This window comes from Nannobrachium achirus (genome assembly GCF_963921795.1).
Source record: "Nannobrachium achirus genome assembly, chromosome: 16".
Taxonomy (NCBI): domain Eukaryota; kingdom Metazoa; phylum Chordata; class Actinopteri; order Myctophiformes; family Myctophidae; genus Nannobrachium; species Nannobrachium achirus.
The window spans coordinates 56446536-56472481 of NC_137823.1; the positions used below are offsets into that span (position 1 = coordinate 56446536).

A 25946-nucleotide genomic window follows, 5' to 3' on the forward strand; every position below is an offset into this window, starting at 1 on the left:
ATGAGCTCCTTCCTCACAGGGCACGAGCTTGCTGCTGCGCGTGATTTGATTTTAATTTACATCAAGTAGGACAATGGTTCTCAGACCTTTTCATGTCAAGGACCCCCAAAATTGATATGTATTTGGCCAACGGACCTGCATCTGTTTTTTGCCAAGGACTCCCACAAGAGAAGATTTATGTAAAATCTAAAATTTTTAAAAATAGTAGATGTACAAGCTTGTAGATCTGCTATCTTTGAATAGCCAGCATATAAATGGATAGAGTGGTTAACCCACTTTGAGAACCAATTAACTAGGACGGCATTCATAGTCATAAAACTGGAGGCTCCGGTACTGTAGCAACCTGGTATGATTGATTGATTGATAGATTGATTGATTGGATACTTTATTAACAGTTTGCAGAGACAGATACAGGGAATACAGTACAAAGGTCTGCTAAAAGGACTTTTCCTAGAAAGCCTATAGCTTGTTTCCATTGGGGTATCAATGCATTCTCACTCCCACCTCGTCTACTCTACAGTACCAACCTTTCACGTGCAGTTTGTGTGAGGTGTGTATTTACTGGAGAATTTTTTGCACCACATTTCTGGTTAACAGCAGACATACAAGCTCACGTCGCGTCGCAGATGCAACCGTTGTGAGCTTGTAGATCACACTCGGCTGCGGCGCCGGAAGCTCCGTGCAACTTCTGCGCAATGCACTATGGGATGTTGGAAAGTTGTGGATAGGAATGAACCACTTTCTGCCTGTTTTAGGCATGTTATTATAGGCGACCATTTCCAAAAACTAACCTTTTTGTTCACGCTGCGATGCAACGCTTGTAGAAAGTCTATTTTCGCATCATACCATATTGTGCAGAAACGTATTTTATGTTTGGTTTATTTTAGTTTCTCTAGTAAATTAATGCCTTTAGTTAGTCAAATGAACTGCAACATACAACAATGTCACATATAAAAAATAGATGATCTACAAGCTGTGAGCTTGCTGTTTTTTTGCTATCTTGTTTGAATTTGATTCCTTGGACAGCAAGCAACGGTATGCTGGTTTTCAACATGATATGTTTTGTCTCTCTCTTCAGTACTACTACTCCATCAAGGACATCTCAGTGGGAGGCATGTGTATTTGCTATGGCCATGCCAAGGCCTGTCCCCTTAACGTCACTACCAAGGTAAGACTGTCTGTCTGTCTGTCTGTCTGTCTGTCTGTCTGTCTGTCTGTCTGTCTGTCTGTCTGTCTGTCTGTCTGTCTGTCCCCTTAACGTCACTACCAAGGTAAGTCTGTCTGTCTGTCTGTCTGTCTGTCTGTCAGTCTGTCCGCTGGTTCCCTGACTGTATCTCTCTGTCTATATACTGTAGTGATGTAAAGTAACCAAGTACATTTACTTACAGTAAGTGCTGTACTTAAGTAAAGTACTCGACTCCACTCCATCTTGGATCCAATTATTGTACTTTTACTCCATTACATTTATTTGCGTGACACGTTGGAGCTTGTAGATCTGCTATTTTCAAACATTTTGTACTTTTACTTTTGGTACTTTAAGTACATTTTGATGCCAATACTGTCATACATTCACTCAATTACATTTCGAATTCCAGGCTTGTACTTCTATACTGCAGTATTGATACTTAAAGGAAGTGATTTCACTTTCACTAAGTTTCAGTTTTCATGTAGGTTACATGATCAGTTGGGGCAGGCCTTGGTGCGCGTTAGGCCCGCCCCCACTCGACCATGATTGGATGAAAACTTGTCACCCAACAGTTTTTGAAACTGCTTTTTTCTCCTCACAGGAGATAAGGCTGAAGTCCAAATATGGCCCAAACACTCTATAGCAGGGGTCTTCAACAGGGGGTCCGGGACCCCTAGGGGGTCCCCAGAGTTACTACAGGGGGTCCTCAAAATCTTTGAATGATAGAAACTTTTTTCTCTTTTTTTTCCCCCATTTATATTATATACCACTTAAACCCTAGCGTCCATATTCTGAGAACTGTAGCCAAAAATAGCAGATCTACAAGCTCACAACGCCTCGCGTGAGCTTGTAGATCGGCTATTTTCGGCAAAGAGCTTTGGTGTAGAGGGGAAAATGAAAAAGGGAAAAAGTACAGAGTGAAAGGTCAAGTTTATTAAGTATTGACAGTTCAAGTGGTTAAAATTTGAAAACACAAATTGACATGAATCCAAAATACGCAGATGATTGTGCTGTCAAAAGATGAATCTATGAACAGTTTGTGGGGGTCTCTGCTTCATCTCTCTCTCAACTAAGGGGTCGTTGGCCTGATCAGAACATCAGAACATAGAGCCATTTTGTTATCATTTGAATGAAAGGAAATCTCTTACCCTACAGTACCTTTAAGTAAAATCATTGAGTTGTTCCTCCACTGTACTGCAGCTCTTTGTGTCCTGGTGGACCTGGTGTGTGTTTCTACAGTGCTGTGCAGGGGTCATGTCTCACTCTGTGGAACAAGACACACAGCACAGCACCTCTGAGCCCCGGGCTGTTCTGCTGCTGTCTCATATCCAACCAGCTATTTCATTCACCCGTGCACGTGTGTGAGTGCGTGTGTGCACGAGTGTGTGTGTGTTACGTGCGTGTTACTATAGTTGTGAGGACCGAATGTCCCCACATGTAGAATTTGAGAAATAGACATTGTTGAGAACTGTTTTCCTGTAAAATGGTTGTTTTATGGTTAATAAAAAAGTATATTTTTAAAAAATTAGGAAAAGGTTCAAGGTTGGGGTCAGGGTTAGGATTAGGCATTTGGAGGTTTAGGTTTAAGGTTTTCGATTGGAATTATGCCTGATTTGTATTTTGTACTGGGTTGCCGGTGTCGTGCACCGACAAACTGCAGATCTACAGCTTGTAGATCTGCTATTTTTAGGCTTATGGTTCAAAATAGCAAAATTCTAATGGCATTCATAAAATCACTGTCTTAAACTGTTAACTTCCTCACAAGTATAGTAATTCAAACATTCTGCATGGTTATGTGCGTGTGTGCGTGCGTGCGTGTGTGTGCGTGCATGCGTGTGTGTGTGCGTGCGTGCGTGCGTGTGTGTGTGTGCGTGCGTGTGTGTGTGTGCGTGCGTGCGTGCGTGCGTGTGTGTGTGCGTGCCCGCAGGGGCCATGGGTGACAGAGTGAAGCGGTGGCATGTCTCTCTGGTGTCACTTCAAACAGCGGCGTGTTTGAAACCAGACACCCTTCACTGATCTCTCTCTCTCTCTCTCTTTCTCTCTCTCTCTCTTTCTCTCTCTCTCTCACACACACACACATACACACACACACACACACACACACACACACACACACACACACACACACACACACACTGTACCGTCCTCTGTGTGTCCCGAGGCTGGACCGTGAAGTCGACCCCAGATGTGACAGTTCTGGCTGGGTCCCTTGGTGATGATGTCATTGACGATCACTGATGTCACGTCCCCCCACCCCCCCTCCATACATTTTAAAAGAGAGCTGTCACTGAGGGTCATCGTAAATGTATACATACATTTTTTTTGTGTACATATTTTCATTTATATACATCAGCCACTGTACTTAAAGGAGGATTTCAGCACTTTTCAACCTGTCTTCATATAATGGGTCCTCACTCATGTTCATGATAAAATAGCACACATTTTTTCGTGTCAAATCCTTCCACCAGTGACATCATCAATGGGGAATCAAAGCTAATAGAAACTGCAGGCTTTCTATTCCTGAAAAGTTGCAATGTTAAAGTGGAAGCTATTGTTCTCGCAATAATAAAAATCGAAATACTTTTTTCAAAAATATTGTTTAAAAAAGAAATCTGTCAAACGATGATGTCACTGGTGGATGGATTTGACCCACCCACAGCTCTCCTATGAGACCCAGACTGAGAATGATTTGGAGACTTCAGACTAATTGATTTAGTCGAGGAATATTAAAGAAAATCAATTAGAATTGTTTTGTGTTGATTCCTTCACGCGTCTCGGTTATTTGATCAAAAAGTCATCAACAGAATAATGGCTAAGAAGAAAAAGGCCCTGCAAACAATAGTTGCAGCCCTAAAACTAAATGAGTCAAGATTAGGGTTAGGATCCTTTAAGATTGTAACGATTCCAGTTCCTTAATGATTCCTTCTTAACTGTCCGATTCCTTTAACGGTTTCCTTTAACGATTTCCTATAGGGTGTTCCAAATGGACCCCTAGAAGTCTGCAACTCCTGAGAGGCTACAAAATAAATGAAAATCATTGTACCCTCTCAGAGTGTGGTCCTTGAAATAAGAGTTTGAAAACCACTTGTATTGTAATTGTGTAGCAGACGTGAAGTAGCAGCTCTGACAGTGGGGATCAAACCGGTTCCAGAAACGGTTCCAGTAGGCTTTATGCACAGCAGCCACATTGGAAAGAGATGTAGGCCTCCTTTACAGGTGTTACCAATGATACTAATGAAGGCTCTGTTCCATTTAGAGCAGTCGTTCTCAAACCTTTTCATTTCAAGGACCATCATAACTTTGAGAGTGTACAAATGGAGCCAAATGGACCCCATACGGGTCCATTGGTTCCATTTGTACACTTTCAGAGGGGCCATTTGGAACAACCTCAAGGAACCATGAGGGTCCCTGCACTCCACTCGGTCCCACTGGTGTAGCAGAGTGTTTCCAGTGAGCCAACATGCACAATGTCAGAACCCTATAGCCGGGGAGCCACAGGCCCAAAAGCTCAAAGAATAGGGTTTTACCTGTGACGTCATGACATACTTTTTATTTTTGCTTTTTCTATTCATTTGGTCATTAAGGTACACAGAATGAGAGGCCTGCTCTGCCGGAAACTCTGCGAAAAAAAGTTATGGCCATTTGTATATTCACTCCATCGACTTCAATATACAGGAAAGAAACACACCAAAAAAATATGCTTTAAGTAGCATGTGAGGGGTCAAACTAGGGGTTCTTGATGATTCTGAATCCATTGCAAGCATTTGTTTTGCATGAAAAACATTCCTTGGGCTAGAAAACGGACCAAAATAATGGTGAAAAGTGATGACTCATCACTTTTCACAGGTTTGAGAGGCTGAAATCTAGCCCAAGGAATGTTTTTCATGTAAAACAAATGCTTGCAATGGATTCAGAATCATGAAGAACCCTTAATTTGACCCCTCACATGCTACTTTTTTTGTTGTGTTTTTTCCAGTATAGTGAAGTCAATGGGAAACTTTTTTTCGCAGTGTTTCCGGCAGAGCAGGCCTCTCATTCTGTGTACCTTATTGACCAAATTAATAGGAAAAACAAAAATTTGGAGTATGTCATGACATCACAGGTCTTCTCTCATTTTGGCACAGTGGCTCCCCGGCTACTAGCTGTTTGACCAGAATGGAACAGAGCCTTCATTAGTATCATTGGTAACGCATGTGAAGGAACTAAGGCAGGCTGGGACCCGTTTTCTTTACAATATGTCTGCTGTGCATAAAACCGTGTTGGGATGGAACCGATTCCGGTTCCTCAATTTTGGATCCGGTTCCTTCACTTCCTTCGGCTCCGGATTCCAGCCCTAGTGAAGCCGGTATTGTACACTCTCAGATTGGAATGGGTCGCTGTTTTTGTGCATTCATCAGGTCCTAACTTCCTCAACCAAAGGAACACTGCAGTAACTCAAGCTACACAATCCACTCAATCAAGAAATGTGTAAAATGACAAATGTCACACTGCTAACTGCTAACTGCGTGTGTGTGTGTGTGTGTGTGTGTGTGTGTGTGTGTGTGTGTGTGTGTGTGTGTGTGTGTGTGTGTGTGTGTGTGTGTGTGTGTGTGTGTGTGTGTGTGTGTGTGTGTGTGTGTGCGTGTGTGTGTGTGTGTGTGTGTGTGTGTGTGTAGACATTCAGCTGTAAGTGTGAACACAACACATGTGGGGAGAGCTGTGATCGCTGTTGCCCTGGTTACCACCAGCAGCCATGGATGGCCGGGACCTTCCTCACTAGACACGTCTGTGAGAGTAAGAACCGCACACGCACGCACGCACGCACGCACGCACGCACGCACGCACGCACGCACGCACGCACGCACGCACGCACGCACGCACACACACACACACACACACAAAACACACTGATACATAACTATAAGCAATTCACTTCAGATATAAACTCTTCATAAAGAAATCAAGACACTTTGAGGTAGAAACAAGCTCTCAGTTAGCAGGGAGGAGCTGCAATCACTTTCTGGCCTTTTAGAGTTATGTTCACTAGTGTATTTGATTGGGATATACTGTTTCAAATATAAGCTAAGGTTCATGATACTGTTCATGAATGAAATCAAGTAATTTTCATGTACAGTATGCTGCCGATGCCTAATCAGAGGCTTAAAACACCTGGGTGCACTGTGTGTCTTTAATGCCTTATCCAACATGACAGCCATGTAAAACAAACACACAGTGTCATTTACAACTAAATGTTGCTCTCAAGCAAGTTAAAAAATATACATTTGAAGCGAGAAATAGACGATGCAGTAACAGAAAGTGGATTCTATTTGATTCCTTGGGTTTTCCGAGGTGACCGTGTTGCGCTGGGGGGGCGCCCAGTGCAGCACATCATGTCTCCGTTACGGTCTGTGCGTTTGCCGCTCTGACATCACTGCGATGTCAGGGGAACCACACTAACAGAATCCCTTTTATGCCCATATACAGTATAGAGATCCCTGATGTCATCAATATTAAGCCCATATCTAACAGGACCTCATATGGGAATGCCCATATACTGTATGGAGGAAGACAGCCCATCCATATCTGTGTGGCTGGTTCTACAGACAGGGATCTCCATATATGGGCATAAAAGGGATTGTACAGTATGTATGATGTCAGATGTCATAGGATGTCATAGGACTTTCACATGACGAATAAGCGTGTGTGTGTGTGTGTGTGTGTGTGTGTGTGTGTGTGTGTGTGTGTGTGTGTGTGTGTGTGTGTGCGCGTCTCTCTCAGAGTGTAACTGCCATGGTAAGGCAGATGAGTGCTACTTCAACCAGACGGTGGCCGACCAGTCTCTCAGCTTGGACGCCCAGGGCCAGAGAAGAGGGGGCGGGGTCTGCGTGGGTTGCCGTGACAACACGGCAGGCATCAACTGTCAGAGCTGCGTCCCGGGACACTACAGACCTGCTTGGGTACGTTAGATATACAGTATGTACAGTATGTACAGTATGTGCCTACTGGACAGTCTGTATGTACAGTATGTCTCTCTCTGCAGTGGTTCTCAACCTTTTCAGGCCGTGACCCCCAAAATAATCATAGTTGAACTGGGGACCCCCACCCTGACGAGCACAAAGAGTTGTAAGAGTTGAGGCATTACATTTTGTACAATCTGGGAACCCATCGTCAAAGAAGAAAGGGCGACACCTATCGGTCTGTCTCTCTTAGCGTTCTCTGAGGCTGTCTCGAGATATTACATTTTGTATAACCCGGTTCTATTGTGAAAATAGCAGATCTACATGCTCACAATTGAGGTTGTAGATCGGCTATTTTCACAAATTCAGCCTCTAATACTTGACAAATTGGACAATATTTAATTTGTCATTTTAGATTAGTATAGTATTAAAAAGTTTTTTTTTACAGTTGAGTGAGAAAACAGTTCAAAGTTAATCACTTGGCGACCCCACAAAATAATTTGGGGACCCCCCTGGGGGTCCTGACGAACAGGTTGAGAACCACTGGCCTATTATGTCTCTCTCTGATTGGAGTCTACTGATGTCCTTCTGAGGCCCTCTCTACCTGTTTTTTTATTTAAATTTTAAATGTAACACATTTTGTGTATTCCATTATTACTTGCGCCAGCAGAGTGTGCAAGTACTGCGTTCAGCTGCATATGTAGGTAGGTAGGTATCTGTGTGTGTTTACGCCCCTAGCCCAATCAGGAGTCAGCATTTCTGGCAACATCATCATTAACAGCCAATGAGGGACCAGCATTCCTAGTGATGCCACTGGCATCACCAGTGGTGAGCGCACCTCATGGCGCACAAGTAGGCCATACATGGCCTACTTGTGCACAAGATGCAAGTTGGCACCTCGACAGAGTGTAGTTCTACTGTAGTTCTAATTTATTAAACTAGGATTTTCCCTTGAAAGTTAATGACACGATAATTAGTTGGGATAATTAATATAATGATTTCTGGGGAATTTTATGTCTGACACTGACTGGCCAGGGCAAAACCGTTCAAGTTTTATTAGAAAACATCATAGCATAACAGTATGAATTTTAATGTTTCTTACAACTCAGTTCAATAAGCAAGTCATATTAGGGTGACCAGATGCTCCGGACAGTCCTCGGACTGGCACTGTCCCCAGAAATGTCCCCACATTAAAATAAATAAAGTCAATAAAACACACTTAAATGTTTGTCTGTGTGGCTGCAGCGAACATAAAGCTGTCTTTGAGCGATGGTGCAGGGCTGTTCTTCCACTCTAATGGCAGGGAGAACTAAATGTTCTAAAGTGTGATTGCATTTTACGAGCTGCAATGACAACAATGCTCATCGCCCCAAGTCTAATAAAACCCTCACCAGTAAGGCAGCATAACAAAATGACAAAACTATTGATAAAGCACTGAATCAATAGGCAGTATTGCAATAAAGCTTTTAGTAAAACAACAAGTACAGTATAGTACTACAAGTATACACAAGCATATACTGTACTAGGGCTGTCACGATTATGGCATTTTACGTGACGATTAATTGTCACTCAAATAATTGCGATTAACGATTTAATTGTGTTTTTGTCGTTGACAATTACATTTCTGTTTGGCTTGTAGGCTTTGAAGTTGCACATGGCAGATATGACACATGACCTAAATAAACAAAGTGTCAGGATGTAGTTTCTGGAACCAGAAGCGGATGGACACAGGTCCAAGGTTAAACAGGGTTTTAATAGTTCAAAGCAGGTTGAATGGCAGGAATAATCAAATAGTCCATGAACAGATCTCAAAAAACCCTGGCAAACAAATCCAATATCCAGCAGGCAAAAAGGGAGGTCAAAAATCCATGCAATGGTCAGAAGAGGGTTAAAGGTGATACACCATGAAATTTCACTTTTCCTATTTTAAAACCTTTTTTTTGGGGTCCCACTAGCACCTTCTATCCTCACAAAGTCCCATTTCAGACCGTTGTGTCTTTCTCTGGTTTTGAGAAGGCGAAGGTTAAAAGTATCCCACGGGTTCTCAAAACAGGCTATCCAGATTTGCTGCCGATTGTGACGTCATCTGCCGATTGTGACGTCATCATCAAAAAAAAATCTTTAAAAAAATCATTTTTTTTCAAAAGGATTTTGGGGGGGGGGGGGGGGGGGCATAAAAAAATGTCTAGCTTCAGAAATATCCAGCTCCGTGTAGCCTTGCTCTAAGTAGGGCTGAGTGTGACACATGAATGGAGTGCAGTTGTGAACCTCCACGCTGACTGGGAATGAGCAGATGAGTGGGAGTGACGGCACTAAAATGACAAGAGATGACAATTAGTCAGGGCACAAAACACAAGGCAAAAAACACACTCAAAAACAGGCCCAGAACCTAAACCTCAGGCTGTAGTCCTGACACAAAGAAATTACTGACATATTTGACAACTTTATATTTAAAAAAGAACATTGATCGCGACACGTTGTGAGCTTGTAGATCTGCTTTTTCCACAATTCTTTACTTTAAAAAAATATATGAACATTTTTGAACATGGAAATGATTATGACGATTATGAAAAATTATTGTGATTATGTCAAATAATTGCGATTAGACGATTATGTAATAATTGTGACAGCCCTATACTGTACAAGCATTATTCTATGCATAATCGTCTCTGTTTGTCCCATTATGTACAAAACTGTTTCAGGATTCAAATTCAAAAACAGCAAAAGTAGCAGATCAAGCTTGTGGATCTTACAAGAAAACACCAAAAGTTGGAATATGGAGAAAAGAGCTTTCTGGCTGACGGAAATGATATCGTCACTGTCGTGTCGGGTCAGAAACCTTGTATCTCCAAGTTTCATATGTGTATGTTTCTTTGTAAATTAAAGCCCTGCTTCATCATACAAGAGTGTTGCACAAAAGTAGTGAAAATAGCAGATCTAAGCACACAACGCCTCTCGATGCAATGTTGTTCTTATAGATCGGCTATATTTCACAATTTTAAATGGTTTTTAAAATAATAACAAAAAAGTAAGGTTTTGGACAGTACAAGGTTTCTACCAGACAATGACGATATCTCTGCTGTCGGGCCGAAACCTCCTAACTCCAAAATGTTCATTCTTTGGGAAAATGAGCTCAAGTGGAGTTAGGAGGTTTTGACCAAAAGGGCTTTTTACTACTTTTCATTGGTTCAATATTATTTTAACCAACACTCAGATGTAAAGGGTGTTCAATATCACATATTTATGAAAAAAATAGAGGGCCAATCGGGTAGAGTTAGCTGGTTTGGCAGAAAGTGTGGAGTTCGGAGGTTTTGTCCCAAGCACTTTTTACTAAATTTCCATTGGTTGAATATTATTTTAACCAACACTCAGATGTAAAGGGTGTTCAATAGCCCTGATTTATGCAAAAAAAATTGAAAACCTCAAAAATGGAGTTAAGAGGTTTTGGCCAGACAGTGACGATATGCTCCTTTGGCTCATACACTGGTACACCAACTATAAACACATCATTGTACCCTCTATGAGAGAGTAGGCTGGTCTCCTTATCCACTTAAAGAGGCATAATGAGCGTTCTTTTTTTACAGGGGCTCAAGCCCCCTTTGATGTCTATATGTGCACGTGCCTGCCCGACAGAGACCATATGTGTGTGTGTGCGTGTGTGCGTGTGTGCGTGTGTGCGTGTGTGCGTGTGTGTGTGTGTGTGTGTGTGTGTGTGTGTGTCACCAGGTGGGTCCTGAGGATGACAGTCCCTGTCAGTCCTGCTCCTGTGACCCTCATGGATCCCTCAGCCCAGCATGTGTTCCAGACCCCAGCCTGGCCTCAGCCGGTATGACTCCATAACATCTATCTATTTACGCATCGAACCCAGGACCTTCTAGCTGTGGGGCGATAGCACTAATGACTGCGCCACTTGTTCACAGCTAAATATCAATGCAGACATCATACTGTTCAATGTAGTCTTTGGACATGGTAATTAGCGACACCTAGGGGTCAAAAATACTTTCTGCATTGTAGTGTGTTCTGCAATGTTGCTACTACTATTGAATGAATGAAAGAAAGTGAACTATGAATACTTTTTTTCATGTAACATTTTCATATTTTTTGGCAACGATGAAGACGTGGATTTAATGTTAGCAGCCAAAATACCCTTGATTTACAGTCCGTAGAAATCTGGCATTGACAACAACATACAGTCGGGGGCACAGTGGCACAGTCGTTAGTGCTGTCGCCCCACAGCTAGAAGGTCCTGGGTTCGATTCCCGCCGGGGGGCGCTGTGGGCATATTTTTTTGGCAACGATAAAGACGTGGATTTAATCTTAGCAGCCAAAATACCCTTGATTTACAGTCCGTAAAAAAAACAAAAAAACAAACAATAAAAAAAACGTGGGAAACATGAAATGCCAGCTGATCGGGACAATCTCAGTCAATCCCAGCAATGGTGGTTGAGCTCAACTTGCTTGGGGAATCGCCTAAACTTGAACTAATAATAGTCCCACTTGATGGTGGTGATAACTTTCTCAAAGTGGGGTCCAGGGACCGCCAGGGTTCCTTGGGTCGGTTCCAGGGGGTCCCCAGCAGCATAGCATCATAATAATTTAATAGGGTATCATAATAATTTTAAACACTATCCATGTTGGCTATTAAAAATAGCTTGGAGATTGTAGATTTCTTGATTATTATTATTATTATTATTATATACTTTTTCATAAATCTTCTGGGGGTCCCTGGCACAAAACATTTTGAGATACGGTTCCGCGGCCAAATACATTTGGGGGTCCTTGATTTGAAAAAGGTTTGAGAAGCACAGAGCATAATCAGGTGCCATTTCTCCCAGTGATGACTTTGCTTTGCGTTTCACGAGCAAATTGCTTCTTAAACTTCTAAACGACTGTGCATTAAATACTTTGGCAAGTTAGCCGTGGTATAAGCGGGGTAATGCACCGTGAGCCAGTCAATTATGAGAAACCGCACTTCAGCAGGGTAAAGCAGCCCCCCCTCCCCCCCGTCGTGAGGTTATTTTCTCACAACTGTCATGCCCTCACTGCATTATCTCTTATATATACTGTACATACTGCAGAGAGACATTCACCATGTTTATGCGTGTGTGCGCAGCGCATGCACACACACACACTAACACACACACACACACACACACACACACACACACACACACACACATGCACATGCATATCGTTGTTGTCAGGTGAAAACCTTGTATGTCCGAAACCGTTTGTTTTGTATTTATCATTTTTAAAATGATTCAAACTGGTGAAAACCGCCGATCTACAAGCACACAACGCCTCGCGCCGCGAGGCGTTGTGTGCTTGTAGATCAGCTGTTTTCACTACTTTTGTGCGACGGCCTTGTATGATGAAGCAGGGCTTTACTTTGCGAAAAATAATCGACAAATTTGAAACTTGGAGATACAAGGTTTCTGCCCGACAGTGACGATATACTGTACATACTGCATAGAGAGACATTCACCACATGTATGTGTGAACACGCGCACGCACACGCACGCATACACACATACACATGCATACACACAGTATGCAGATGTATCTGTGGGGCTACACATAGATTGAGAAAAGAAATATGTGACAATACATACAATACATCAGTGTTTCTCGAACTTTCAAATGTCAAGGTCTCCCCTTAACTCTTGACAGTGTACACATGGAACCAAATGAACCCTAACCGTTCATTTGGTTCCATTTGTACACTGTCAGAGTTACAGACTTGTATGGGTCCATTTAGACCCCCATAAAGGAACCCACAGAGTCCCTGGAATCCACTTTGAGAACCACTGCAATGCATCATCATTTCCGTTATTCATTACCCTTCCCATCCCAAAACCTTTAAGGTTCAACCATTAAAAAAAGATTGAATAGACTTTTGTTTGGTAATTATTATGTATTTAGATGTATTGTGTTGAAAGAAGGGCTTTAGTATGTACAGTATCTGGATGCAGTGTATTTCCAGGTGCATTGTGTTGGAAGCAGGGCATTATTAGCTGCAGTGTCTTTGTGTTGAGATGCTCGCCCTCATTTCACGTCTGGGTGTGTTTGATTGACAGCCCAGGCAGCAGGGTCATGCCGGTGTAAGGAGGGTTTCGGAGGTCTGAAATGTGACAGGTGAGATACTCATGCACACGCACACATGCACGCACGCGCACACACGCACACACGCATGCACACACACGCACGCGCGTCCTCGCTCACACTCCGAAAAACAGAAAGCAAGTCACACATACTTGCAAACATGCAGATACATAGGATTGACACACACACTCACGAGCGCGCTTACACACGGACGCACGCATGCACTCACGCACACACGCATTAACCCATTTAGAACGGGTACACATTATTGTGTCATTATCATTATTTTATGCTTTAACTATTGAAAAATAACAGATATACAAGCTCACAGCGCAGCACCGAGTGCCGCGCTGCGAGCTTGTAGATCGGCTATTTTTGAAAAATCATGAAAATTTGAATTTTGACCCGATTCTATTAAGTGTCTTTTGAATCCTTCTAAGGTTTTTTGAAAAACCTGTGTTTCTATGTCAGCAATCTGGCCAGCCATCGTCAAAGAAAAGGTCCTTTTCACTTAAATGGAGCTCAGTTAGTCTGTTCTTGAGAGACTACTATGTCAGTGGTTCTCAAACCTTTTCATGTGAAGGACCCCCAAAATTATATTTATTTGGCCACGGACCCCCATCTCAAAATATTTAGTTCCAGGGACCCCCCAGAAGCAAAACTTTAGTTACAAACGTTCGCTTTGAAAATACATATATTCAAAGATTTGCACACATTTTCACGACTTTTTCAAAAATAGCAGATCTACAAGCTCGCAGCGCGGCACTCGGTGCCGCGCTGTGAGCTTGTATATCTGCTATTTTTCAATAGCTAAAGCATTCAATACTTCTAGGCCTAAATGGGTTTTAAGTAGCCAACTGCTATCAGGGGCATCAACATTTTAGGAAGGAAAGTTTATGAATGCCATTAAAAAAAAATGTTTTTGCCATTTGTAACCCTGTCCTAATCATACAGCTGGAAATAGCTGATCTAGAGCTAGATCAGCTATTTCCTATTTCCGGTGCAGGACAGCAACACGTAATAAGTATAAATCAGCCATACAGTAACTCTAACCCTAACTCCAAACCTAACCTCTAATAATCCCAACCTGAAACTTTTCATAATTGCAAACCTAACACCACCATTAAAAACAAACAAACAAAACAAAACATAAAGCAACCACAAGAAAACCACACTTCTGGGGACATTTGGCTGTGACAAGTATAGTAATAGAAATGTCGCCCGTCCCACCCCACACACACACACACACACACACACACACACACACACACACACAAGGCACACACAGACTCACAAACATGCAGATACATAGAGTGACAGACAGACGCACACGCACACACACGCACACACACGCACACACACAAACAGAGAGTGATGGAGCCAAACGTAGACGCACAGTGACAGACAGGTGAGCAGAACCTCTCAGCTGTTGTCTGTTCCAATTAGCAGTTGATAATCACCACAAAGTTTCCATCTAACATTCTGGACACGCTCCGTTAGTAACACACCCACAACAACGTGACACCCTTTGTTTACCATAGTCTAAGGCTTCCTACAAACAGTAAAGTCATATCCTCTCCCTCCCCCTCATTCTCAAAGGACACGGAGAGGATATATCACTCTTTAATGTGAATGCAGCCTAAGACAAATAAAGTATGTTGTGCTGTACGCAAGGTGGGTTCAGATTGAACAAAAGAAGACCTGTAGGGCAGTGGTCCTCAACCTTTTCAGGCCGCGACCCCCAAAATAATCATATTTTAACCCCACTATACGTTCACAAAAGAGTTGAGCCATTACATTTTGTATAACACGGTTCTATTGTGATCTACACGGTTCTATTGTGAAAATAGCCGATCTATGTTGTGAGCATCTGCCATTTTCACAATTTCTGCCTCTAATATTTGACAATTTGGCCAATGTTTAATTTTTTTTTTAATTAAAATGTCCTTAAATTGTCACTTTAGAAATGTGCAGATACCCTCTGTACACTTAAAATTGATGTTGGTTTGTTTACTGTTGAGTGAGACAGTGAGACCCCCCCAAAAATAAATTTGTAGACCCACATGAGGGTCCCGACCCACATGTTGAGAACCACTGCTGCAGGGCACTATTTTTAGTGAAGCAGCAGGTGAACCGGCGTGAAGCGCAGCAGTCAGCGGCGTGGAGGGCGGAGCAGGCTGACAGACGACTTTTGCTATTTTTTCCGGACCGAGGAAAAAAGGTGGAGAACTGGCAGTTCAGTGGCAAGAGGAATATTTTAGGCTGAGTGTATATCGTCGTTGTCGGGCAGAAACCTCATATCTCCACGTTTAAAAATGTGTACATTTTTTCGCAAAGTAAAGTAGTGCTTCATCATACAAGGCCGTCGCACAAAGGCAGTGAAAACAGCTGATCTAGCACACAACGCCTCGCGGCGCGAGGCGTTGTGTGCTTGTAGATCGGCTGTTTTCACTAGTTTAAGTCATTTTAAAAATGATAAATACAAAACAGACATACAAGGACATACAAGGTTTCCACCCGACAACGACGATATATAGGCTGAATGTACTCTTACTGTCTGTGAGGTGGTCTCAGTCATCATGGCCACTTAAACCATCTCCTGCCATTATTTCTAACCACTTAATCCATATACGGTACTGATCCATCTATAAAAGAATATTGTGTAAGAAAGCATGCAGATGACATAGCACCCCAAATCATCACTGACTGCGGAAACTTCATTCTGGACTTCAAGCAATTCTGACTTCAGGTTGTCATGTCTGTATTATAAATCCTTCTTTTGAGTTGTCTTGTGTAATATTGTAATATTTTGAGAGTTGGATTTTTGATATTCATGAGCTGTATGCCATAAAAAAAAATCTAAATTAAAACAAAAAAGGTTTTGAATATTTCACTTTACCACGCTAAGCTGTTACTTTTGCCTGTCACACTTTCACACACACACACACACACACACACACACACACACACACACACACACACACACACACACACACACACACACACACACACACACACACACACACACACACACCCTGTCTGCGGTCGCTTCTCGACCTTAGGGAGTGTTACTTGTACACAATATTCTATTTTTTCAGATGGATCTGTACATTGTTGAATGGGTCCCCCAGGGGTCTGTTCTTGTCCAGCCCCTTACTTTTTTGACCTCTAACGTCAATTATCTTTGTCGAAAATAGCCGATCTACAAGCTCACAACGGGTCGTGTTGCGACCTGTTGTGAGCTTGTAGAACGGCTATTCTTGACGCACATTCGCCTATCATGACATGCAGACAAAAGGCACTCTAGGGTGCGTGGTGTGTTTTTTTAGAGCAGTGCGCTGTGCTCAGCACAAACATCGTAGCGGTAATTTTCAGCGTGATGGAAGAAAAGCCTGGGAAACATATAATTTGTCCCCGGAGCAAACCTGAGGTACGGAGGAAGGTTGCAGAGTCATCAACAACAAACCCACAGCACCTCAAACCTGAACCGCCAAGAGCACATGATGTAATGATCCTGGGAGGACACAACAAATACAATTAATACTGTTCATCTGGCACTGGTCCTGCGAGACACGCTTCTCACCGCACATTTCCACTTCATAAGACCAGTACATCATCAAGAGTGTACGAAATGGAACCAAAATGTGTGTTGTTGGTGGCAAGCCCCCAGACACCAGGGGGAGGGCTGAAGCCAAATTGACATGTTGGCCGTTTGAGTTACTGCAGTTTTTTTTACAGATGGGGCCAGAAACATGAACTCGCATTTAGGTATCTTTGTATTGACTGCGCGTTCCTACTGGAAGTGTTCGTTCACGACTTGGAGCCCCAGCGCGTCCATGAACACAAACTATCCATGAACACAAACGATCACTTAGGCCCCACTACGTCACGTTTCACAACCGGAAGAAGGGGTTGTAATTTGGCTTCATGCGCTGGATGAGCAACTCAATGCAAGTGGACGGGTGGGGATATGTGGTGCCCTCTCTATTCTTCTTATAACTCTATGGTTGGTGGCAGCCGTAGCTGAACGGGTAGAGGGAGGCTGTCTGAGAATTGGAACGTCACCAGTTCCCCCCCCCCCCCTGGTCGATGTGCTGAAATCTGTGATCTGTGGAAGTTGCTTTATTCAGTATTTAGATAAATATTCATTGTATCAGACACACCCCCTTCCTATACAAACCCATTGTAACTTCAAACTCCTTGGTTCTGGGGACTTATACTGCCCTCCTAATACGTGAGGAGGCTGTGTTTTTTCCAATTACTTTTTTCATTTATTTAGAATTTTATTCTAAATAAATTTATTGTATTTTTTCATTTTCCAAGAATTATCAAACATAAATGAGAAAAGTAATTGAAAAACACAGCCTCGCCTCCTCATGTACGTATTAGGAGTCACCACTCACCAGAACCAAAGACGGGTATTTTCGATGAATCTGTCATGGTTAAAGGTGATACACCATGCATTTAAAAAGTATTTATGTCATATTGTTTATGTCCCAAAAACGTTTTTCAAAAGGTTTGAGGCTAAAGTACCACTCCTGAATAGAGAGCCTCTCTCATTTTTGAATGGCTCTCAGAGCATTTCAGCTGCAGTACCACCTTTGGCCTGAACTGCGCCACCCCCCCCCCCCCAAAAATCTTTTTGAAAAAAATAAATAAATAATACTTTTTTTTTTTTTGAAAAATGTTTTTTTTTATGATGACGTCACAATCGGCAGATGACGTCACAATCGGCAGCAAATCTGGATAGCCTGTTTTGAGAACCCGTGGGATACTTTTAACCTTCTCTTCAAAACCAGAGAAAGACACAACGGTCAGAAATGGGACTTTGTGAGGATAGAAGGTGCTAGTGGGACCCCAAAAAAAGGTTTTAAAATAGGAAAAGTTAAATTTCATGGTGTATCACCTTTAAGATGGAGTTTGAAGTTACAATGGGTTTGTATAGGAATGGGGCGTGTCTGATATGAATATCAAATATCTAAATATTGAACTTAGAAACTGTCCTGGGTGTTCCCAAAAGCCTGATTAGATGATAAAATGGCTATAAAAAGTTATTTTTTTAAAGTGAAACATCCCTTTAACCCATAACTGCTCCACAGGTGCTACTGTATATTAATAGCACCCACTGCTCCTTAGGATGGGTACACGCAAAGGACAAATTTCATGTAAAAATATATCCCAAAGGACTAAATTATCATTATTAATTCATTATTGTCCTTGACACCAAAATTGCAGTTCGCAGCTAATTTGCAAACAGTGCATCTCTCCTCCCACATCAGTGGACCCAAAATAACCCGTGCAATAGGGTACATGTACACTCACATTTATTTATCATAGAAAACTCTGTTCTAGCTTGGCCTACAGCTGTGAAACAAACAAACAAAAACTACAACAACAGAAAACATCAATGAATGAAACTTCTAATAGTTTTTAAGCCATCAGTGTGTGTCGGCCAGTATGTACATTCATTTTCACAGAGTGACTCTGAACAAACACCCTATAGCAATGTGGCTTACCGTACCTTTTTAAATAGAGTTTTTAATGAAACCTTGCAAATATTGTAGTACAACGATGAAATAAAACGTGTAGAATATTTATTTTGTCTGACTGCAGTAATAGTTGAATCGAATAGCTTGTGTATTTCAGTTCCGTATGATGGCATTAATTTATTGCGACCGTCAGGTCGCAGTTACTATCAACACCTCCACCGGCTGTCTGTCTGTCTGTCTGTCTGTCTGTCTGTCTGTCTGTCAGTCATACGTCACACGTCACACTTTTGCCCTACTCATATCTCCGCCACCGTTTCCCCTATCCATGCCAAACTTTTCACACACACTTTTTGGCTGCCAAACCACAACCTCCACCCCTCATTTCTCACATGGCCCTCTTCTAGCGCCACCATGAGGCAGATTCTTGCAAAACACATTTTTGGACACTGCTCCCACAGATTTTGCCCTAAAATCACACAAAGCGGTACACAGTATTCACGGTACACAGTATCTCTAAAGTCATGTCATCAACATGGATCTGTCCCATTTCCCATATTCCCCCCTGATTGGCTACGATTGCCTTCTAAAGTTTGTGTATGCGACCTGAAGGTCGCTTATCTCCCCATTTAGGGAGTCTTACTGGTGATCTTGATCTGATTGTTCTCTTATATCATTTTCCGTTGCTGTTGTTTGTAGGTGTGCGTATGGTTATAAGGGCTACCCCGACTGTCAGCGCTGTATGTGTAGCATCGACGGAAGCACCAACTCTGACCCGTGTATATCACCTTGCAACTGTAAGGTAGGCGCACGCACACACACGCGCACACACACACACACACACACACACACACACACACACACACACACACACACACACACACACACACACACACACACTGACAGTACTTTGCGAGGAGGACACTCCTGCTAAAGTGGTGTAAGTGGGTGGGGAAATACACATTAACAGCCGACTTCTGAATACTGGGAATGGATCAAATTCGGCACAGCAGTGATGAAGGCCAACTTTGGCCGTAACGTTTTACCATGTAATATTATCTGTGTTGGTTATTTGAAGTCGTTATTTTTTATTTGGTCTGTTTGCGACCGCCAGGTCGCAGTTACTATCAAAACCTCCACCGGCTGTCAGTCAGTCAGTCAGTCTGTCAGTCAGTCATGTCACGTCACATTTTCCCCTACTCATATCTCCGCCACCGTTGCCCCTATCCATGCCAAGCTTTGCACACACACACTCCTTGGCTGCCAAACCACAACCTCCACCCCTCATTTTCCTTACATGGCCCTGTTCTAGCGCCACCATGAGGCCGATTCTTCCAAAACACATTTTTGGACACGGCTCCTACAGATTTTGCCCTACTGGTAAGATAATTGTAATGTGGTTATAGCTAGCCATAAACTGTATAGAGGCAGTTATCCATGATAACATGTTCACTTCCCTGTTTGACTCACGGATGGCGTTTGTTTTGATGATTTCAGGTCATCAATCTTTGTCCTTCCATGTAGTCGGAGGCCTTAGGGATTTTTCGTGCTAATCAGTCTAAAAGCGCCAAATTGTGCACAGATGTAGCCCAGGGTATGCTCTAATGATTTAGCTAGGGCGCCCGAGTCGGCGACCTTCGGGGTCGCCACAGCGGCCAAATCAAGTTGGGCTCACACCGACTTTCTATACAGGAGGAAAATACCCGGGAAAAAATCTGCTTTTAGTAGGATGTGAGGGGTTGATTTGGCCGCTGTGGCGACCCCGAAGGTCGCCGACTCGGGTGCCCTAGCTAAATCATTAGAGTATGTCCTGGGCTACATCTGTGCAAAATTTGGCGCTTTTAGACTGATTAGCACGAAATTTCCATTCTATCTCCCTAAGGCCCTCGACTAATGTGTCTTGTGTGTTTTTCGTTTTAGATTTATTTTTTAATGCAAAACGCTCTTCAGCACTATGGCTGTCTGATAAACTGTGTACTCTCTCTCCCTGTCCTTCTTCCTGTCGCACTCCTCTCTCTCTCTCTCTCTCTCTCTCTCTCTCTCTCTCTCTCTCTCTCTCTCTCTCTCTCTCTCTCTCTCTCTCTCTGTGTGTTGCAGGAGAACGTGGAAGGTGAGAACTGCGACGCCTGCAAGTTGGGATTCTACAACCTCCAGCGTGACAATCCACGAGGCTGCGAAAAGTGCTCCTGCATGGGCGTGGCCAGTCAGTGTTCCGCCTCCACGTGGGCCTATCAGAATGTAGGAAACTACACACACTGTACACAACGTGTTCTCTGCATTGTTTGACTTACCACTTACCACTTACCACTCTTCCAGTTATGCAGCGGTTTTCAACATGTGGTTTGTATTGCAAGTGGGCTCCAAATAATTGGTAAAACATTAAAGTTGTAATAATATCCTTGATCCCCTCATTGAAAGAATTAAATAAGAAAGTAATGTCATTAGCAACTGAATTCCTTGTTGCTTATGATTACAATTATCGGTCCCACCCTAATTTACAGTACACTAATAAGACAGAATAAGACAGAATAAAGCCATAATAAGAAATAGTGTGTTGGTAATTAGAACTAATACTATTTTATTAAACAGAAACAAAGACAGAATAACAGAAAGAGCGAATACATTCTCTGGCACCGAAACCTGCCGCGGAACACCGGTGCACAACCGGCAGTTAACCAGCAGTCGCGCTGCATCGCCGGCGATAGGACCGGCGGCAGCCGCACAGACCGGCAGTTCGACCAGACTGCCGGTCGAACTGACGGGACTGACTGTGCGGCCGCGGCAGTTCCGCGGCAGGTGACGGTGCCAGAGAATGTATTCTCTCTTTCTGCTATTCTGTCTTTGTTTCTGTCTAATAAAATAATATTAGTTCTAATTACCAACACATTATTTCATATTATGGCTTTATTCTGTCTTATTCTGTCTTATTAGTGTACTGTAAATTAGGGTGGGATCCAATTATCCATACTCTATTCCTAGGATGTGTGTGTGTGTGTGTGTGTGTGTGTATGTGTGTGTGTATGTGTGCCCTTGTGTGTGTGTGTGTGTGTGTGTGTGTGTGTGTGCGCGCCCGCATGTGTGCGTGCATGCGTGTGTGTGTGTGTGAGGGTAAGCCAAGGTCAGGTTAATTGCAACAGCAGATGTGTGCCTGGCTGCCTGTCTTACACACACACACACACACACACACACACACACACACACACACACACACACACACACACACACACACACACACACACACGCACACGAGCTATCAGTGTCTAAATCAGAGCTGTCAGCCTGTCAAAGTCTCCCCTCCCCAAACCCACCTCTCCCGTCAATCAGAAGGTGTTTTCCTCTCCGCCTCTCGTCTGCTCTCCTCTCTTTCTTTACCCATCTCCTCTCCTCCTCCTCCTCCTCCTCTCCTCCTCCTCCTCCTCTGTGATGGCCGCTCCTTGTCTGTCCACCTCCTGTCATCCCCTCCATGCCTTCTCTGTCACCACCTGCCCTCCCAGTGACCCCTCACCCCCCACCCCCACCCCCACACCGTCCTTAGATTCTCCGCCACTCTTCTTCTGCTACACCCCTACACTCCTCTCTTCTCCTCTACTCCAGTGGCTCTCAACCTGTGGGTCGTCAAATTATTTTGGGGGCTCCCCAGATGATCAACTTCTTTTCTCAATAGTAAACAATATAGAGGGTATATGCACATTTCTAAAGTGACAATTTAATACCTTAAAATGACAAATTAAACATTGGCCAAAGTGTCTAATATTAGGCAGAAATTGTGAAGATAGCCGATCTACATGCTCACAACGCCTCGCGTTGCGAGCCGGTGTGAGTATGTAGATCGGCCTGCGCATGCGTCCCCGCCATGGTAACAGCCGCATGCTGAAAAAGTGTCCAAATTTGGAGATGACTGACATCACTGATACTGATTCTCCAAGAGTAGCCTACGTCTGAGACTCCTACATTCAATCCCTTTTATACTTGCTGTTGAAACAAACAAAGCCCCAGTTGATTTCCAGCCTAAAGTGAACTGAAGCATCATCATAGACTGTGAGCCATCGTCTTAACATCTTCTCCTTTTTTGATTGGTGGTCTTCTAGGAGACCACTCTGGCAGGCTGGCACCTGATTGGAGAGACAGCGGGATCGAGGGTGTGGTCTATCCACAGGCACACGCCTCCGTATCTTAGCGTCCGCCACTCAGACGTGGAGAGGGATCTTGGCTCCACCTACTACTGGAGCGCGCCGGAAGTATACCTGGGAAATAAGGTGAGACACACGCTATGTGTGTGTGTGTGTGTGTGTGTGTGTGTGTGTGTGTGTGTGTGTGTGTGTCTGTGTGTGTGTGTGTGTGTGTGTGTGTGTGTGTGTGTGTGTGTGTGTGTGTGTGTGTGTGAAAAAACTCCTTTCTCTCATGCACATCCATGGCTGAGGTATGAAACCTGGCATCAGGCTGCACTCTCATGCACGCGTGCATGCAACGCGTACACACACGCACTCGCAGAACGACAAGCGCACATACCTAGACACCAGCATGCAAGGCAGTTTTTCAGCCCATCATTCAACACTGTGTAACACAGCGTCGTTGTCGGGAGGAAACCTTGTACGTCCAAAACCGTTTGTTTTGTATTTATAATTTTAAAAATGATTTAAACTAGTGAAAACAGCAGATCTACAAGCACACAACGCCTCGCACCACGAGGCGTTGTGATCAGCTGTTTTCACTACTTTTGTGCGACGGCCTTGTATGATGAAGCATGGCTTTATTTTGCGAAGAAATGTACAAATTTGAAACTTGGAGATACGAGGTTTCTGCCCGACAGTAACACAGGTTGTTGTGTGCTCCGGTGCATCCCTGATGTTGTGTTTTCCGGAAACTACCGTAGCTCAAGGTAACACAGGCCTGAATAGCTTTGTTTTTGTCTTTTTCCCTACAAAGCGTGCCGTAAACCAACATATATCTCTGCACTTACACATGAAAAATAGCAGTGAAAGATGGGCAAGTGTATGATATAACATGTATAATAAAATGAATATCAATTATCAAATATCTAAATATTAAAACTTGGATGCACACAAAAGCCAAGAGCGATTTTTAAAACTATATTTTTATAGTTATAGTTACGCCAGGGCTCCACTGCAGCCATCGGGCGTCGCATCATCGTCAACTTATGGAATGTTCCCTTTTTAATCAATGACACACATTCGACGTTGTTTATGTTGGCTGCGTTCTGTGATGGTGTCCAACCTTAAAATTCGCCCAGGTAAATCTTTTAACGCCGTCCGATATTTGGTTTTGTAATTTTTGAATAATATTTGATGTTGACGTAGTACAGTATGTAACCTGCACTGGTCCATTTGGTTATATTTCTACACTACAGTTACAAATAGATTAATTAGGTTATACTGTAGCTAAAATGTAGCTTATGGAATTACCATTCTGTCCTACTGCCCTGTTGTTGGTACCCTTGCAAATGTTACCAGCATTTCCCCTTCTTGAATATATTTCACAAGACTATTTGAGTGCAACATCAAACATCAAATCCTGAGAGAGTGTAAATGAGAACATTAAAATTCCTCCATTTTTTTACCGGTGCTTTTTCCCCCTGTTTTGGCTCCCCTCGGCACAATTAGATTTTTTCTTTTATCGCGGCAGCTGACAAATAGCTGTGGCCCTGCGTTTGGTTAAGCCATTTTGGCCTAGAATTATCGAATGCTTTAACTATTGAAAAATAGCAGATATACAAGCTCACAGCGCGGCACCGAGTGCTGTGCTGTGAGCGTGTAGATCTGCTATTTTTGAAGATTCTTGAAGATTTGTGCAAATCTTTATGAATATATATATCTTTTTAAAGCGAAACTTTGTAACTCAAATATTTGCTTCTGGGGAGGGGAGGGGGGGGGGGGGGGGGGGGTCCCTGATACAATATTTTGAGATGGGGGGGTCCATGGCCAAATACTTATCATTTTGGGGGTCCTTGACATGAAAAAGTTTGAGCACCGCCGACATAGAAACATATGTCTTTTAAAAAAAAACGTATAGAATTGGGTCAAAATATTCAAAGACAAATTTTCACGATTTTACAAAAATAGCAGATCTACAAGCTTGCAGCGCTGCACTCAGCGGCACTAGAAAATCACAGTGTTTACTGTGATATGTTTATATCCATAATAATAGATTTTCCCCTTAAAACATGCACTATTGACACGTTTCACAAAGATTTAATTTCTTTGCTTAATTTCTTTACTATATTGATTTTAAATCATTGAATCGAATCGTATCACCCATGTATGAACCAATATCGTCCATGTATCGTGTCGTCAACCATTGTATCGTTGTTAAAATGTATGGTTACACCCCTAGTAATAATGCGTAACCGCCGGTATAAATGCGTTAAGCCGAGTGTGGTGGTGCTGGGGCGACGGCACAGGCCTGTGACTGTGATGTTTGTCTGGAGTGTGGCTGCTTGAAGGGATGTGCCACCCAATTTCATTACTTTGTACCCTCCAGACCTGGCACGCACGTCAGCTCACTCCTGTGTCTCACCCTCCACAGCCCCCCCTCCACCAGCCAACGTTGCCAGAGTTGGTGAGAGAAACAAGCAGACTATGTCTTCTAGGTCCAGAATAAAAAATTCCAAAAGAAGTGACAAGGTTGCATAAGCACACACACACACAGGGAGGGATCCCCAGCCAAAATGACTGATGAATGAGTAATATAGCATCGCTTTGAAAATAGCAGATCTACAAGATCACAGTGTGTCGCTTTGCAATCTTGGAGAAAAAAAAAAGGTTTAACATCACAAGTCTTGTAAGCAGTATTCCGTGGCAGAAACTATTTTCAGGTGGGGGTCTGCCCACAAATATAAATGTGGGGGTCCTTGAAACGTTTGAAAACCAACTACTACACTATAAAAACAAGCCTAAAAGAAAGGCTGCCCATCCATCCATCTTCAACAGCTTATCCGGAATCGGGTCGCGGGGGTAACAGTTCCAACTGAGATTTCCAGATTTCCTTATCCTGAGCAACTTCCCTCAGGGAGTATACCGAGGCGTTCCCAAGCCAGTGTAGAGATATAATCCTTCCATCTGGTCTTTGGTCTGCCACGGGGTCTCCTCCCAGTGGGACGTGCATCGAGGACCTTCCTAGGAAGGCACTCAGGGAGCATCCGTACTAGATGCCCCAACCACCTAAGCTGACTCCTTTCCAAGTGTAGGAGCAGTGGTTCTACTCCAAATTTCTCTCGGG

At 43.2% G+C, this 25946-nt stretch overlaps 1 protein-coding gene across 1 annotated transcript in view; it reads left to right on the top strand.

Moving 5' to 3' along the window:
- lama2 (laminin, alpha 2) overlaps window positions 1-25946 on the top strand; it is a gene marked incomplete at its 3' end in the record, with an annotated part of 414125 nt that overhangs the window by 118064 nt on the left and 270115 nt on the right. Inside the window, 8 exon segments of the mRNA XM_080745043.1 lie at window positions 1079-1168; window positions 5842-5959; window positions 6944-7122; window positions 10849-10948; window positions 13200-13257; window positions 19410-19512; window positions 20808-20948; window positions 22799-22966. Of these exon segments, the coding sequence (XP_080601169.1) occupies window positions 1079-1168; window positions 5842-5959; window positions 6944-7122; window positions 10849-10948; window positions 13200-13257; window positions 19410-19512; window positions 20808-20948; window positions 22799-22966 (957 nt within the window).